General features: G+C 51.4%; 7 protein-coding genes across 7 annotated transcripts; 3 read left to right on the plus strand and 4 right to left on the minus strand.

The window, feature by feature from the left end:
- Window positions 1-586: 586 nt before the first annotated feature.
- Window positions 587-3,988, minus strand: AA0111_g295 (Calpain-like protease palB/RIM13; the record flags this gene model as incomplete). Its single annotated transcript, XM_028648778.1, has 5 exons — window positions 587-2,303; window positions 2,355-2,668; window positions 2,715-2,946; window positions 2,999-3,864; window positions 3,941-3,988. The coding sequence occupies 5 exons, from the start codon at window positions 3,986-3,988 to the stop codon at window positions 587-589; spliced, it is 3,177 nt and encodes a 1,058-aa protein (XP_028511885.1).
- A 643-nt stretch (window positions 3,989-4,631) lies between these two features.
- On the plus strand, window positions 4,632-5,760 carry AA0111_g296 (hypothetical protein; the record flags this gene model as incomplete). Its single annotated transcript, XM_028648789.1, has 3 exons — window positions 4,632-4,735; window positions 4,797-5,347; window positions 5,399-5,760. 3 exons carry the CDS (start codon window positions 4,632-4,634, stop codon window positions 5,758-5,760), a joined length of 1,017 nt encoding a protein of 338 aa, XP_028511795.1.
- Window positions 5,761-6,954: 1,194 nt separating this feature from the next.
- Window positions 6,955-8,128, plus strand: AA0111_g297 (hypothetical protein; the record flags this gene model as incomplete). Its single annotated transcript, XM_028648800.1, has 2 exons — window positions 6,955-7,453; window positions 7,518-8,128. 2 exons carry the CDS (start codon window positions 6,955-6,957, stop codon window positions 8,126-8,128), a joined length of 1,110 nt encoding a protein of 369 aa, XP_028511886.1.
- A 714-nt stretch (window positions 8,129-8,842) lies between these two features.
- AA0111_g298 (Superoxide-generating NADPH oxidase heavy chain subunit A) lies at window positions 8,843-10,682 on the minus strand (the record flags this gene model as incomplete). The annotated part of the gene is made up of 4 exons (XM_028648811.1): window positions 8,843-9,118; window positions 9,178-9,678; window positions 9,726-10,476; window positions 10,525-10,682. 4 exons carry the CDS (start codon window positions 10,680-10,682, stop codon window positions 8,843-8,845), a joined length of 1,686 nt encoding a protein of 561 aa, XP_028511796.1.
- A 1,272-nt stretch (window positions 10,683-11,954) lies between these two features.
- On the minus strand, window positions 11,955-12,792 carry AA0111_g299 (hypothetical protein; the record flags this gene model as incomplete). The annotated part of the gene is made up of 2 exons (XM_028648822.1): window positions 11,955-12,620; window positions 12,673-12,792. 2 exons carry the CDS (start codon window positions 12,790-12,792, stop codon window positions 11,955-11,957), a joined length of 786 nt encoding a protein of 261 aa, XP_028511797.1.
- A 691-nt stretch (window positions 12,793-13,483) lies between these two features.
- On the minus strand, window positions 13,484-14,030 carry AA0111_g300 (hypothetical protein; the record flags this gene model as incomplete). Its single annotated transcript, XM_028648835.1, has 2 exons — window positions 13,484-13,745; window positions 13,939-14,030. The coding sequence occupies 2 exons, from the start codon at window positions 14,028-14,030 to the stop codon at window positions 13,484-13,486; spliced, it is 354 nt and encodes a 117-aa protein (XP_028511889.1).
- An 809-nt stretch (window positions 14,031-14,839) lies between these two features.
- On the plus strand, window positions 14,840-15,812 carry AA0111_g301 (Ribosomal RNA small subunit methyltransferase; the record flags this gene model as incomplete). The annotated part of the gene is made up of 3 exons (XM_028648846.1): window positions 14,840-14,930; window positions 15,019-15,284; window positions 15,336-15,812. 3 exons carry the CDS (start codon window positions 14,840-14,842, stop codon window positions 15,810-15,812), a joined length of 834 nt encoding a protein of 277 aa, XP_028511890.1.
- Between the last annotated feature and the right edge of the window lie 956 nt (window positions 15,813-16,768).

Below are 16,768 nucleotides of genomic sequence, written 5' to 3' on the forward strand. Positions count from 1 at the left end.
CACTTGGCAGTTGGCACACGCGCGGAACTCTGACGTAGCGCAGCCGATAGCCTCTAACCTTGTCGCAGCGGGGTAGTGGAGAAGGGAAGGAGAAGAATATCAGATCGAATGGAGCATACAGATCCAAGTCGGAAAGACGGTTATCTCCAACTTGCAGGGGCTGGAGTTCTTTTATTTAGCGTTGCCGTTATCGTACCTCTCTAATCCCAACCTGCGCGTCTGCTGCAAGGTCGAAACGCGCAATAGGGACATGCATTGACAGATCGTGCATCGCTTGATTGGGTGCAGTCTCGCCACCGACTCTCACCCCTACCACGTTTCACAACCGCGAATAGCCTACTTCACAACCGTGGAACCGCATGACATGTGTAAAAGAACTTCTCGTCTATTCTGTGCTACACCTGAACTACACCAATTCAAGTGTGATGCTCCAGCCTGACGTGCTCGTTTTCGACCTGTGCACACGACGACGCCAAAGTTCCAGACATACCGACTAATGACCGATCGCTGTGATCGACAATGCAAATGACCGTCGGTCCACCCCTACGCGCTGTCCCTGATCGTACCTTGCGTTGTCGCGAAGTCATCAGTCGTCCCACTCCCGCCAGACTCCAATTTCACATGCCTTGGGCGTGTCCGTGTATATTTCTACTTCGTACCATTCTTCTACTGGTCCACCAGAGCCTGACAACCTATCCAACACAAGCCATAGATCGCCTTGCGTCGTGAGCTTCGGATCAATGTTCACACTCTCGGACCGAACTGTGGCAGTATCCGAGTACTCTCCTTGTTCGCTCGCGATGATGAACTTGCGCTCTGGGCCCCGACCAATTTCAACACTCAGTCGAAGCGGGCTGCGCGCTAGCTTGCCCAAATCCATAGCACGAGGACTTGTTGCCTTGGCGAATCTGGCGATGATGGTATACGAAGCCAAGCGCATAGGCCACAACGGCGCGGCAATTTTATGTATGTTGGCACCGAAGCAGGCCGGAGTGAGCTTCATTGAAAGGAGACCTGCTCCATCGCGTGGGACTTGCTTCAAAACTACCTCGCTCGTGCTGTCAACTCGGAGTTGGTAGTCGCCAGTCAGACCAGCTTCAAACAACGAGCAAATGATTGTGTAGGAGCCCGGCTGAAGGTCCTTAATCTCCGCTAAGACACATCCACTGCGGTGATCGCCCGAGTCTGCCAGAACATCGCGACTCTGGAGACGATATAATCTCTTTCCGTGTCCCAGCGCAAGCTTGACATGTAAGGGATGCTCGTGGTTCGTACTCGTGAGCAGGATGGCTAGTGAACCACATTCCCGAACGGTGAGCGAATACTGAGGATTATCAAAATATTTCGACGAGTCTGTGCCGCCGCCAGCCGTCTGCCTCGTCCAGGCGCCTTCCTCCATCTTCTGGAGGGGATACCGCTGCGCTGCCTGTTCCAGTGTGATTGGCGAATTTGCGAATGCTGACAGGGAGAAGCTGTACAGTGATGGAGGCAAGTCATCTTGATCAATCACCACTGTATAGGTCGAGTGCGCATCTGTGTCACAGCGAAGAAGACACTGCGGTGTTGTGACGTAGTCGCTCGACTCTAGGTAAGTATCTTTCATATATAGTCGTTCTCCCTGGCCATTACAGATAGATATACTCATGTATCCCTTTGGTGCATCTCCGTTAGAGTTGACTTGAGAGTCAGGGCGGATACTCCCGTCGTTGAATGCATCTGACTCTTCCTTGGTAATTGCTGTCGTGTCTCGGAAATGGCGACTAAGGAGAAACCACACGGGGCCGGTGTGTTTAGAAACAAAGGCGAATTGTGGATGCTTAACGAGGCAACCGCCTGGCGACGACTCTACATTCCATTCAAAATGAATATCCTGTCGATACTGGAATAGGCCAGGGTTCCAGTTCAGGTACAGGCTCTCGAAGTGCTGTATGACCTGCTCAAGCCCGATCCAGAACGTCGTTGGGTGCGGTCGATCCTGAGTCGGAACACTGTCCCTGTGATAGCTCTCGAGGCTGTTACTAGAGCCACCACTGGAGATAGACGCAGACGCATCCATGGCCGTCACAGCCGAAGGACGAGGGCCACGCCAACCACTGCCTTCGACCCAAGGGTTCTTGATGAGCAACAGTCGGTCATGATCCGTCTCTTTCATATCCAGCACGACGTAGCTGTGTTGGCCTTCAAGACCGAGTTCGCGCTCCTGTCTAGTCGACATCTTCCCAGTACCTGCAGTAACCAGAACATCGCCATACATGAAAGCGTTGTATATACGCTTCCATAGCTGCTCTGGAACTGTATCCGCCCTATAATACTCAGTATGGTAAGACGTAGATACGAAGTAGGAAATAACTTACTCTTGCAAAAACACTTGTTCTGGTATCCAGCCGGTCATCGCCCAAAGATCACTGCATGAACTGCTTCCAGGGAAATCGTAGCCACCGCGGACCTTGAGATATGCTTTTTCGAGTAATGCCGGCCACAAGAGCGCTGGATTGCGGCGATCGATGACATGCAGCAGCCGATGGGTACTCGATACCGGTAACCTGTCGTCGATGACCACCTTTCTCCAACAACCATTGAAATTAAGCCGTACAATATACTTGCCGTTAGATGAGACTACTGGCTTTCCAAGGTGCTTATCGTATGGGTATATCTTGTTCGTGAGCATCTGTCGCAGTTAGTACCAAAGACGCTGACCTTTCCGCACGACAAACCTCGTCGTGACCCCGTTCAGAGCGAGCAATGCCAGCACATAAGCTCGTAACCACTGAGCAATCCGAAGCTGCATCCTGTACAAGATCTAGGGGCCTCGTGCTGGACATCAAAGGCCCGATGCCAGCCCTGCCATTGGGGAACTGCGAGGGCGGCGGGACAGCATCTTTGGCGCGTAGCCAACCCAAGAAGAATTGCTGCTGGTATGGCGACAGACTCAGATCCCGGGTGTCCCTGTTGTTGTCAGTGTCTTGAAACCCCCCTTCTCGAGCATTGGGTGATGTACGTATAGGGAGCCACGCCCTCTTCCGATGTAAATTCATGTGCAGATGGCATTTTGTCCCAAGGCGGAAACTTGAAGCCATTGACTATGGAAGCCTTCAATAAGATGATGCTCTCTTTTGCGGGCAACTTCCTGCTTGAAACTGGCTCCCGTAGCCTGTGTATCTGAGCGTGGGGTACAGTCGATGGTGTTAGGTCCGCTGGTTGCGGAGCAGGTGCCTTCGGCTGAGGCTGTGGAATAGGGAAGTGTGGCGTCGCAGATGGATCTAGTTCCACATTGTGATAGTCTTTTGTGTGGTGATCGTGGCCAATCTTGGCGTTTGAGCTATCTTCGTGCCATACATCAGTGATTGCGCTTGGTGTGTCGACTGGAACAGGATCATCCGAAAGATCAATAAGTGGCATGGAATCTTCATAGATAGCTTGCTTGATAGAAGGAACTGTTGAAGAAACATCTGAATGATGAATGAATGCTGATGAAGAAGAAGAAGCTGACGATTTACCTGAAGCTGCTGGACCGCTGACAGGCCCTGTAGTTGAAGAAAGATCACCACGTGATGTGTTCGAACGAGTAGTAGAGTCTCCAAAGGCTGTACCGGGAGTCGTACCTCCAGCGACCTGGGCAGCCCAGCGACCGACCCGCTCGTCTCTTGCATTTGAGGGCTGTGGTGCGACTAAGGGTGTCCATGTTTCTGTTTTCTTGATGCGATCGGCAACATTCATCATCTCTCCGCATTGGGCCTTAATTTGTTTCCTTTCGTCTGGATTCGACGACAGTTTGAGCGCTTTCATTAGATTCTCAGCCACACTGATGGCCAGGGTGAGCGCCTCATCTTTGGTAGCGGCTGTCTGAAGCTGGGAGCGGTAGTTCTGGTAGCTTGATTAGTTGGAGCTACAATGAAGAACTTGTTACTGCCACGAGAGGTTAGTTGCGAGTATCACATACGCTTGCAGCAGCTTTACAAGCCTCAAGCTGAGCGGCCCGGTCAGCCATCGTGAGTGGCCTGAAACGGGGTGTGGTTAAAGAAGTTTGACCAATACGATTAGCGGACAGTGAAGCTACTTGCTTCGTGCCATAACGATGCGACTAACTTGGGGGACTTGAGTCAAGGGCGCATCAAGAAGTCGTGATGGTGTTCTGTTGTTTGCAATGGAGCTGAGCGTTTTAGCGCGACGCACGTTCCTGCCAACCGCCTGTTGCGACTGCCAGCTGCAGCAGGAAATGCAGGTTCATAGCAGGTGAACGAGCCGAAACGTCTCTGATTCACGTGTAAGGTATGCCGAGCCCACGGCGGCTTGCCTGCGCTCACCGAAACGATCAACAATGGCGACGGTGAAGGAAGGCCCAATGGAGCAGGGTAAGACGTCATCCGACCCTGAACCTCGGCCTCTGGAACCTCGGGAGAGGTCAGCCATGCATGCGACAGCGCTATCGCGTTGCGGGCACCATGAACGTCCCCTGCCCGCTTTTTCTAACCCCCGATGCTGCTATCTCCAGTCCTCAGATTATCGCGGTCATAATGAGATAGTGAGAATCGATAGCTTCCTCCACACGACCATACCCTTCTGCCCGTCACGCTCTCCGTAGTCGCAACACTCAGGCCAAGCCTTAGCAACTTTTCTCGACCACCACTACCATGGCCGGGCAGTCCAAGGTAGAGACTCTACCGCCATGGGGTAACGCTGTCGCAGGCGCCGCCGGTGCTGTCATCGCGAACACGCTCGTCTATCCCCTGGACTTGTAAGTTGCACATATTCTGAGACATTGTATGCAACCGAGAGAAATACTAACAACACCTCAGGATCAAGACGCGGCTACAGGTCCAGGTCAAGCGCTCCCCCAACTCGAACGATGCCAATCCCGCCGATGGCGAACACTACGATGGTGCGCTCGACGCGCTGCAAAAAGTCTTTGCAGAAGAGGGTTTGGCTGGACTGTATGCTGGCATAGGAGGCTCTCTGCTCGGTGTAGCATCGACCAACTTCGCCTACTTCTACTGGTATACTGTTGTACGAAGTCTCTACATGGCGAACCGCACGCTCCAAGCATCACCGAGTACCCCAGTCGAGCTCTCTCTGGGAGCGCTTGCGGGAGCGCTCGCCCAGCTCTTCACAATTCCAGTCGCCGTCGTAACGACGAGGCAACAGACCATGAGCAAGGCAGAGCGCAAGGGAATGATCGCTACGGCTATGGACGTGGTCAATGGCGAAGATGGCTGGACTGGTCTCTGGAGAGGTCTCAGGGCTAGTCTGGTGCTTGTGGTCAACCCTTCCATCACATACGGAGCTTATCAGCGATTACGGGAGGTCTTGTACCCGGGGAAGAAGACGCTGAAGCCCCTAGAGGCGTTCCGTAAGTCAAGACTACTACTATTGCTCAAGTAAAGCTGCTAACAGGTTTTAGTCATCGGGGCTCTTTCTAAGACTCTTGCCACAATCGCAACACAACCCCTTATCGTCGCAAAAGTCGGGCTTCAATCAAAACCCCCGCCAGCCAGGAATGGCAAGCCTTTCAAGTCCTTCACCGAAGTTATGCAATACATCATACAACACGAAGGTCCCGCAGCACTCTTCAAGGGTATCGGACCCCAGATCCTCAAGGGTCTGCTCGTCCAAGGTTTCCTCATGATGACCAAAGAGCGTATCGAGTTATCCTTTATTCTCCTCTTCCGATACTTCCGCCAAGTACGCGCCGAAAAACTGCAAAAGCTTGCAAACATCGCAGCAGAAAAAGCCGGAAAGGCGGCGCCGATCCTTGCCAAGTAGGCCTTGGCTTGCTGGCATATCTATTCCTTCATCTCCAGTGTACATGTCCTGCTTTGGGCTTGTTTGCGCAGGCGGATGGAGCGAACGCTGTATTGAACTTGATCTGGCGTTTGGCACTGATTGTTGTTGGGGTTATACACATAGTACATTCTATAAACACTGTTGCATTCTTTTCACAACACACAAGTCTGCGTCACAAAGCGCTTACAGCTACGCCAATTGATGTGCGGTACTGAAGCTGTGAAGGAGCCCGAGCGACCACGATCGTTCACACGGATGCAAACCCTCCCAAATCTGCCGAGTTGTAGAAATGTCGACTCACTCCTTCACCTCCTTACTCTAGCACTCCTCACTTCTTAGTCTTCAACAATAAGCAAGAGCACCGTCTTAGCACAACTGAACCCACGGCTCACCAACCGTGCCATAACTCCGACGAAAACCAAACACCAACACAACTTTATACGATACTAAACCTTTGATACACAACAAGATGTGCCATCTCCGCCCTACAAAGTATACATGCGGCCACGTTTCCCCTATTCACACACCAGAACATCAACGCCCGAACGGGCCTGTCAGTGCCAGGCAATCAAACCTAGAGACTGAGGTGAGATATGAAAATTTGAACTGTGTTCAAGACATACACTGACTTCGTACAGTGGCCGACACACAAAGACACAACATGTGGCGCATGTCAAGATTCTTCACGTAGAGGTGCGCGATGCTATGTGCCCTTGAGTGAGATGATAGTAGTTTACGAAGAGGGCAAAGGCGAATGTGACGAGTGCAGAGAAAAGAAGGGGGCTGAGGAGGAGTTTTGGGGTGGAAGAGGGTGAACGGATGTGTAGAGATACCACTGTTGTATTGATCGATCAACAGACGAACGCGGAGACAACAGTGCCGTGTAGTCTGCAAAGGTACTCGTGATAGTACATGGGCTCGAGGAGGAGCATTCGAGCATGTGATGTTATCGTGTATATATTTAGACCATACACTAAATTTTACGCTTCGTCAAGCTTGAGGATAATTTTGGACAAACTTCTAAGCAATGTGCAGCAGCAAACTAGTGTTCATGCGGTTGACGTCATCAACACAATGGCATGTCTTACTAGCTTAACATCTTGAGCGTCTTCCAACACAGCAATTTCGCACAGCTGCTTCCAAAACCAGCAGCAATTCATCTTCACTGTAGCCATGTCAGAGTCATCAACCCGAATTCCATGGCATTCTATACCTTCCTCCACCGCAACATGCAAAGTCCATCTGATTCAAGCTGGCGGTCTTCACATCCCTACGGACATGGTCTTGCTCCCCGGTCCGGATAAGCCGCAAGAGTCAGAAGACTTCAATGACGAGAGCAGAAAAAGGAAGACATTTTATGCTCCAGACTATGTGTTCCTCATCGAACATGCCGCAACCGGGAATAAATACGTTTTCGATCTAGGCATGCGAAAAGATCTTGAAAACCTCCCCCCTCTTATTGTGGAAGGTACTCTACCGAACTTCAAATGCGAACCGAAGTCACCGGCAGAGATACTGCAAGAGCATGGATCGGCTGATCAACAACCTGAGAAAGTCAAGGCAGTCATTTTTTCGCACATGCACTTTGACCATGTTGGCGATGGGGCTAAGGCTGGATTCGAAGAGGCAGAGATGTGGGTTGGACCAACATGCTGTACATACGCAAGGCCTGGTGGGTATCTCCCATGTGCGAACTGCATGTGAGAAACTTGCTGACCTTGTACATCGAACTCCAGGTTATCCGACTGATCCAAAAGCTCCAACGCTGAGTGAGACTTTGCCGGTGGATGGTAGCCGGAAGATTGTAGAGAGTTTTGTGCCTGATGATATATTGAAAGAAGCAGGCGATAAGAGAGCAGGTCAGGTCATGGAAGGTATGGTAAAGGGTAAATATGCTGCTGTAGATCTCAAAAAGCCCGAGTGGATCGGCATCGGCGCTTTTGATCGGGCATACGATGTTTTCGGGGATGGATCAGCGTATATTATCGACGCTCCAGGACATTCATCGGGCCATCAGATGATGCTACTGCGAACGACATCAGGTTCCAATGAGAACGAGCACACCTTTGCACTGCTGGCCGGCGACTGTTATCATCACCCGGACCTGCTCAAAGAGCCGAAACGTACTGCCAGGCCACCTTATGCAAAGTCAGGCATGCACGCCGATCCAGAACAAGCAGTGAACACGATGTTGCGCACAAGAGAGTTCGCGCAGAAGGACAACGTATGGGTTATTGGAGCTCACGATATAAGTGTAGGCGAAGGTATCAATCCGGGGGTTAAAGAACTAGAGGGACTTGTAGGAATCAACAACTGGTTAGAGAAGGGATGGAAGAAACGATTGTAGCTTAGCGTAGCACACCATCATATCCAATTCATCTGACAGCATAAGACGTAGTTCCCATATACAAATCCTAGTCTCTGGAGCCTTTTACATGCTCAGACCCCAAGCCCTTGGCTCCCGAGACACCCAAAGCTTGACAACCGTCTCCTCTCCCGACCTTGCGTCACACCGTCCGCTCTGCACCCTGAATTGCTACGCGCTGACAAGGGCCATCCCAAACCCATCGCTCGGTATGAAGCGTAGATCCCGCGGAGTCCGAGCATTGCCGTTACCCGAGGCGATGTGGAGTTCATCTTAGTGTTGCGGCGCACAGGGTTTCGGGATGTTTGGGTGGCTTGGATGCATGAATGAGAGTGGCGTGATTACGGACACGTAGGATTGTATGATGCCTGAAATCTGAGGGAGCCAGGGTACAATCAGGCTAATCTTTGGATTGGCAAGTACGAAGATGTGTGGCCGTGGAGACGCTTGCGTATGGAATTCATTCTTTCTTCATCATTAGAAATTCTATGGGATATCGTAGACTTTGAACATGTGTCTTTAGCCGCTTGCAGCTTTCAAGATTAACAAACAAAAAGACCAAAAGTGTAAAGAGACAAGCGAATTATGTACAACCGTAGTAATAAGTGACAATTCGCTCTCAATATAGCAAATGGTATAACCCCAGCCCCTTCGTCTTTCTCCCCATTTTTCGCTCTTCAAAACTCGTGATGGCATCTAGAAGTTCTCCTTGCCCCATACGAAACTGAAGCCAGGCTCAGAGTACATGTTGCACTTGACGTGGAGCGTAGAACCAAGACCCTTGGGGCCACAGAAGAAGACACCAGCCTCGGCAGGTGAGTGGATCTTGCGGATGGACTTGAAGATCATGTCCCAGTTGGGTCGACCGAAGTTTGTAGGAGCGCGGAGACCGGTGATGGCGTCCTGTTCAGCGTTTGCGTCATTGATCATGATGTTTGTCGCGTCGTCTGCCTTGATCTTTGCTGTAAGGTACTATGGGGATGATTAGTAAATCATCATTTCGAAGAGCCGCTGATGAGCATAAAACTTACGGTATGGATCTCGATGTGGTCATCGATATCCTGTGCCTCAATAGCCAGCAACAGCGACCTGAACCATTCAAACGACCCGAAATCTCTGCAGATCCAGAAGAAGTATACCTTCCTTAGCCTTGTGCGAGATCCCTGAGGGTAGTTCATGCGGTACCAAATACTCTTGAGAATCGAGGCGAAAGGTGTAACACCAATACCAGCACCACAGAGAACGGCGACTTCGAACTTGAACACATCCTCAGAGGCGGAACCGAAAGGACCATCGATGTAGACTCGGGGGAGGATCTGTCGCAAGGCGATCTCTTCGCTCGATCCGCCCTTCTCACCCTTCTCGCCAGGGGGCTTCCTCTCCGTGCTACAACCAAGGGCCTGACCGAAGGCTTTGGTGAAGTTTCCGACCATACGAATGTGCACAGAGATGTAGTCTTCCTCAGGTGCGCTGGTAAGTGTAAAGGGGTGGTATTGCCAGATGGAGATTTCAGGGCAGCACAAAAAGATGTACTGTCGTCGTTAGCATACGATCATGTTCGAATAGGGAGGCGACATACCTGTCCAGCACGAGTTTTGGTATGCTCCTTCTTGATCTGGACCTCGCAAACGTTGCTAGGATGCTGAATGACCTTGGAGATGTACGTCTTGTGTCGTCCACGTACTTCGCGGGCAATGCGTTCAGCCAGGTAGGCAAATCCACCGTACATCCAGTACTCCCAGAAGACACCAATTCCATCGCAGAAAGGCGCAAAATCGGGTTGAATCATACAGAAGGCTCCATGGATCGACCAGAAGACGAAGAATATGATGAACAGATGGTGCATGTACCAGAAGCGTTCAAAGTTTGCGCGACGAGCCTTCTCAGCAGCTGTAATAGCGATCGCGTTGAGCGCAATCAACATGACGTAACCACTCCATCCAGGTCCGGTCGCAAGATTAGCTAGGATGAATCCCATAAATCCTAGGTCGTTCGTTGCCGAAAATCGGGCGAGATTGTTCCAATGGGCGATAGTATGAACCCAGGAGAAAAACACGATGGACCAGGCCACCAGCTTGTGAAAGGTAATGTTCTTGTCGAAAGGAATTACGTCGTTCAACGGCGTACGACGGGCCATAGAAATTAGGTTCCTGCATACTGGAAAGAGGATGAAAGCGACGTCGACGTGGAGCACCAGAGCGGCCGAACGAGCAATGGGGAAGGTCAGACCAAAGCGATTCCTTGAACCAATAGAGTTATCCTTCAGTCCATAGTTCATCATACCAAAGACGAAGACCATGACGTGCAATATCGCAAAGGTGAACACAAAGCTTGGTACGTTAGTCGATTTGCTTCTTTGGCCTGGTGCTGTGACCTACAATCTTCGGTAACCCTCGTTGACCATCCACACGTCAAATTTCTCTTTCCGGGTCAACTCTCGCGCCTTTTCGTCCGACATCTCTCCGGACATGAGCATGCGCGTCAGCGGTGGCCATCTTGACCGCTCGCGACCTGTGAGGCTGGTGGTGTACGACATAGCTGCTGGGTGGAGCGAATGTAGCAGCAATTGAATGACTGGTGTGGATGCCGATGATCTTCAGACCTGCTGAATTTGGCCGAAGTGGAGCAACAAGTTCAATGAGTGTCTAAGTAATCTGTGCAGAGGTTAGATCGAAGCCACCAGGGACAGCGACACACCAGCACGAGAAGCCCTAGGAAAAGAATGAAGTGACTTACTAAGAGTGCCCGCACAAAAGAAGAGAAATAGTACAAGAAGAGGCGTTCAGTCACCCGGCTAAAGAAGCACCGGCATGAAATCGATCGAGTCTTGGGGTGAGTAGGGGAAACAAAAGCCTATAAGCCAACGTTGCGGCGAACAGAGGAAGAAGCGGCACCGACGACGGGGGTTAGGACAAGGTCAGGTCAGCTTTGCCATTAGCGAAGTGGGTAAAGGGTATCAGTCCGTCAGATAGTCGGGAGGATGGGCAATCCAGGGCCCAAAGAGCGAAACGGTAGCAGAAGTCGAACCATCTTCCATGGCTCTGCAGTGCAAAGCTGCGACACCGTAAGATCCGCTGTCTACGAGCGCGTATCGCAACGGGATGATGGCCAATTAGGGACGCGAGATGGCGTGGCTAGGGCTAGGCCTATGCCAAGCTTCAGCTCTGAAACGTGAATGGCCATGCATCTTAGTCTTCGCCATGCGAAATGGCAGAGCGAGGCGTTTGAGAGGCGTTTGGGACGTGGTAGGCTAAAACCTAGTGCGTTAGAGTGAAGCGCCTCCATCCAGCCCCTGGTCGGTGCGTTGAGGCTCAACTGCCGATGCTAGCTCACCTTACGACTTCCACGTTGTGCTCCGAGCCTCCGACGGCTTTCGACCGCGTTCCCATGTGGATCTGGACATAAGCTTCGATGGCGCACGATAATCTTGCGGCATGGCTGAGAGTGACAGCTGTAAGAGATGGATGCACTGCTGCTCGTACGTCTTGGCTGGAGCTTGCGACTATTCAAGCCCACCTAAGAAGTCTTGATATCAGTTTCTTTTCACAATTTGAAGAAGACAACCCCTAAGCATGCATGTTCAAATATCGACCATCCAACGGTTGTGGCGTCATCGACTTCCGCACAAATGTGTACTCGCTCGGTTGTATTCTGCATGTTTGTTTGAACGGTCGCTTGCCCGTGTACCAACTAAATCCGATCTATTCCCGTCCAAACATCTCCGGTCTTAGAACCCAGACACCATGAGATCCACTTCAAGCTTCCATATCAAACAAGAAGCTTTATTGCCAAACATTGACAGACGCGTTTACAATTTCAGGAAACCACCGCTCGCGGAGATGGTCTGACCCGAAACCCATTTCGCGTCGTCGCTACAGAGCCAGGCCACAATTCTTGCGATATCGTCCGCAGTGCCAACTCTTCTCTCGACAGCAGTTTGCTTCAACTGGACATCCACGACCTCTTTTGGTACACTGTCCAACATCTCCGACTCTGTGGGACCCGGCGCCACAGCGTTTACTGTATGCCCTGCAATGCCTAGCTCTTGTGCCAGGCTCCGGGTCACGCCTTCAATCGCTGCTTTGGATGCAGTGTAGAGAGTCAGATTGGCGATACCTAGTCGTGCACCTATAGACGACATGTTTATGATGCGGCCTGGTGCACGTAGATGGGGCACTACGGCGGCTGTGAGAAGGAGAGGTGCGCGGACGTTGACATCGAATATGCTGGAATAGTCTTCTGCTGTCGTTGCCGTGATGGACCTGTCAAACAAAACGCCAGCGTTGTTGACGAGGATATCGATCTTATCACCAAACGCTTCTCTAGTCGCCGACACGATCTTCTCAGGTGCGTCGAGTTGTTTGAGGTCAGCTTGAACGATTTTCGAATCGCTACCATTGCCAAGTAATTTGATCTTCGAGGCAATCTCTTCTGCTAGATTTCCGCTGTTCGGAGATGTGTATACGAGGGTGACCTGTCACATATGTAAGCGGCTTGATTGACTTGGTCAAAGTTGGTGGACTGACTTTTGCTCCCCTTCGCGCCAGCTCTAACGCCAAGCCAGCCCCAATTCCTCGCGAAGCGCCTGTGACTATAGCAACCTTGCCTTGTAGAGGCAATGTTGATGGTATAGACTGAGTAGACATGATGATAACTGTCTTAAGCGTGTGTTGGTATCTTATGTGGTGGCATCATATTATTCGCCTTCCATCAGGTTTTATAGCACTCAAAGGCACCCACATATCTAGTGACATGATTAAAAGCAATCCGATATAAGCCGTTTGTTCGTATATACGTGTACTTGCTGCATTCTTATCCAAAGTGGGTAGGTCATACGTCATTGGCTTGTAATCCCCGATGGACCTCATGAGTGCCGACAAGCTTCGGAAGAGGTTGTATAACGAATGGCGTGGAACAAGTTATCGAACCAAATACCAGTGTTATAATGCAGATACATTCCAGTTTTTCGTGTATATTTGAATTCGGGTTGTGATGGGTAAGAATTATATATTGAATTTTGAAAGTATAGCAAGTCATTCGCTCATAGATATGAAACCCGCGTGCTCCTCGGTGGCCTGTCAACACCATTTGCGACAAGTAGTAACAGGTCTGATCCATCTTTCAACCCTCCCGCAAGATAGACAACGCGCCGTGGCGAATCGAAGGGAGACCATTGCCGATCAGAGTAGTTTCGTCGTAGATTCGATCGAGACTGCGCTTGGCGACAGAACATGAATGTCGCAATTGTTCTCTTGATGGTCGTGTCGTCCTCCATCGGCAGGATCCTGCTCGTCTCAAGCCTGGCCCAGCGTGCCCTCCTCCGCCCTCTTCCACCATCTATCGCTTAATGAAGCCGAGCAACGGGCCCTTCTTGGCATTTGGATCCTTCTTCTTCGGATACATCTTGGATGTGACGAAGTGGACGTACCATATCAGGACACCGAAGACTGAGAGACCGAAGACTACAAGAAAGAGCGTGATGACAGGTCGACCGTCAGCTTGTACGGAGCGCAGGGCGGCGGGCGTAAGGATCGGTGCAAGCCATTCGAAAGCCATATTGAAGTTGTTTGGTTGCGAACGGTCGAATTGGCCGAGGTAACTGGAATAATATTTGTTTTGTCGGAGCGTTTACGAGCTTGCGATGACGATCAGAATCAAGACAGCCGGCTGCCACCAAAAGAATGTGTAAAGATATCGCCTGCGACTTGAAAGAATCGGAATAAGGAAAGAGGACGTGATGTTGGATGACAGCGACAGGGACGGGCAAAATGCGACGGTTAGCGTTCATGTACCCACCACAGAGCCGCTCAGGCGGCAGCGCGACGGCCAAACCAGACTCGTTTCGCGCATGACCTGACCGCTTAGTATCCTTGGCAGATCGCATGATGTTTACAGAAAAGGCCATACGCATGGCGTATAGAGGCATGTTCGATGTGAGGCGACCGCCTGATATGGTGACTGTTTCAAATGCAAGGCGGGCCAAGAGACTATGGTGAGACGCTTTCGTTGCAGAACGTTCCGACGCCCGACTGGGAGCTTACATTACTTGCAAGGAGCACTTCCTCTCGAAGCCACGGGTGTTGTCGGTGTAAGCAGTGACTGACGCCGAGTTGACTGCGCATCCTCGGATACTCTTGCGCTTGCGGACCTCGCTTGACGCTGGATTTCCCCAGACCAACGAACGACCTGGCGTCGAGTCAAACAACCGTCGCTATAATGGACGACCACGTCGCATATAGCCAATGACTAAGGCAGCAGCTTGCTGTCTGCTTCCAACACAACGCTGGTGCATCCCGTTGTTATACTCTGCGTGGTAAGGTGCATAGGCGAGTTGGTGATGAGGACTAAGTCGGTGGATTGTTGGGTTTCTCACGTAATCATGCCGCTCGCCCGTTTGTGATTGGACGAAGGAAAAACGCTGTTTTCACCGACAGTTCGCACAAATAGGGCGCGTAGTTCCCAGCCATTGCTCGAGCTTACCGCATATCCACCGTTTTTTCTTCTCGTCGACCAAGAGACACTTCGTCAATACTGGTGTGTAAGTGCGTGCAGCCATTGCTAATCCTCAGGTACCCGAATAAACGACTCATCACTTCTTCGCTTTTCCCTGCCTTGGACCAATCTTTTCGCGCCAAACGTCACACAGAGTCGTACAAGGTTACTCGAGTAACTTGTCTATCACCATACGTCAACATGGCTCCCCTCCCTAAATCCGAAGAGTCCAACTCGCCAACAGAAAGACCTACCTCCCGAGACTCAGCCGAGCGGGGAAAGAAGCGCGCAAGTATGTCGACCGCGGATTTCTTGGTGACGCCATTGCCTTTGCTCACTATCAATCGCCGACAACGCTGACACTACGGTACCGCGCGCAGGAACACAATCAATGCCTCCCCCAGAGCTGCCCAAGCTAGTCGCCGAGCAGCATGCCCCCATCCCGACCAACGACAAAGACACGCAGCGCCTGATCGTCGTTCTGTGCAATGCGACTCTCGAGACCTACAAGGCGTCACATGGCACCGGTCGGGGCCCCGGCGCGCGCGAAGACAAGTACAATCTGCTCAACAGCGACGATCACATTGGCGTAATGCGCAAGATGGGGCGCGATATCAGCGAGGCCCGGCCTGACATCACACATCAAGTGCGTACAAGAGGGGGCTAAGGGCGTTCGTCAGCTAACGTGGCGCTACAGTGTCTGCTCACATTGCTTGACTCGCCAATCAACAAGGCGGGCAAGCTCCAAATCTACATCCACACCTCCAAGAATGTGCTCATAAGGGTCAGCCCTACAGTGCGCATTCCTCGTACCTTCAAGCGATTCGCTGGACTCATGGTCCAACTCCTGCACAGACATCAGATCCGGTCGACGTCATCCCAGGAAAAACTCATCGAAGTCATCAAGAACCCCATTACCGATCACCTTCCCCCCAACTGCCGCAAGGTCACGCTCAGCTTCGACTCCGAGGTCGTACGTGTCAGCGATTACATTGGCGGCCTCAACAAGGGCGAGAGCATTGCAGTCTTCGTAGGTGCCATGGCCAAGGGCAACGACGACTTTGCCGATCACATCAAGGACGACAGCATCGCCATTAGCCAGTTTAACCTCAGTGCCAGCGTTGCATGCAGTAAGTTCTGCCATGCTGCGGAAGACGTTTGGAACATCTTCTAGTTCGGCAGCACGACCAAGGGTTGGACCTATCCATACCGGACACGCCAGCTAGCCCACAAGCAACAACTGACTCACGGCGGACGAGTCGGATCACGGACCGCACATTGATGAAAAATAACCAGGACCTATAGGCTGCAGGACACGTTCATGGCTTAGATCGCAACATCTACAGCCTGTGCGCTACTGCATCTGATTTTGGGCGTCTGCTTGAGGTTTTTTTACAACAAAACAACTACTCTGGCTCAACGCACAACAATCAATCTTCTTTTGAAGATCGCGGGGCAGCTCAACCTACCCCGCACCTCCTGTTTTTCTTTCATCTTATTCTGTCAGCACAGTACGCTAGTCTGTATGCGCCTTGTGTACGGTGTCATACCACTGGGTCTAATCAGGGCCTGTCGTTCGATTTCGAAACGTGTCTGTCAGTAGCTAGCTTGTAGGATATCGCGGCTCCTCATCCACTCTAGGAACTCTGAGCAGGAGGATCATCAGTGTCAGGAATGACATATCTGGCGAATGAAAAAAGTATACTTCACGTCATCTTCGCAGTACAATCCCTTGAACCCCTCTTTCAAGCATATACCCGGTTATTCGCTCATTCTATACTTCATGAGGTTAGACGCTTCCCTGAAGGGACTCATCGCATTCTGCGCATGTGGCGGGAGGGCAACGGGTAGCATCTATACATGGAGCCGCATCGCCGATCTCCCATGATGATCTCGCGTAAACATCGAAAAAAGCAACAGCATGGCAAGTCCTACCGACTTTTTGGTGCGACTCCAAGAATCTACCACGATGCCTGCGATCGTAGCCTCACTGCAGCAACATCTTGGTTCTTGTGCGAACGGTGCCCCAGTGTCGACGTCACGCCATGTCCAATGGCGCGTTACGACGACAAGTGGCGCGTCCAGACCGCAAATACTCTGTTGCACGCGACAAGCGACCAGAATGCTACG

Source organism: Alternaria arborescens (genome assembly GCF_004154835.1).
Source record: "Alternaria arborescens strain FERA 675 chromosome Unknown contig_1, whole genome shotgun sequence".
Taxonomy (NCBI): Eukaryota; Fungi; Ascomycota; class Dothideomycetes; order Pleosporales; family Pleosporaceae; genus Alternaria; species Alternaria arborescens.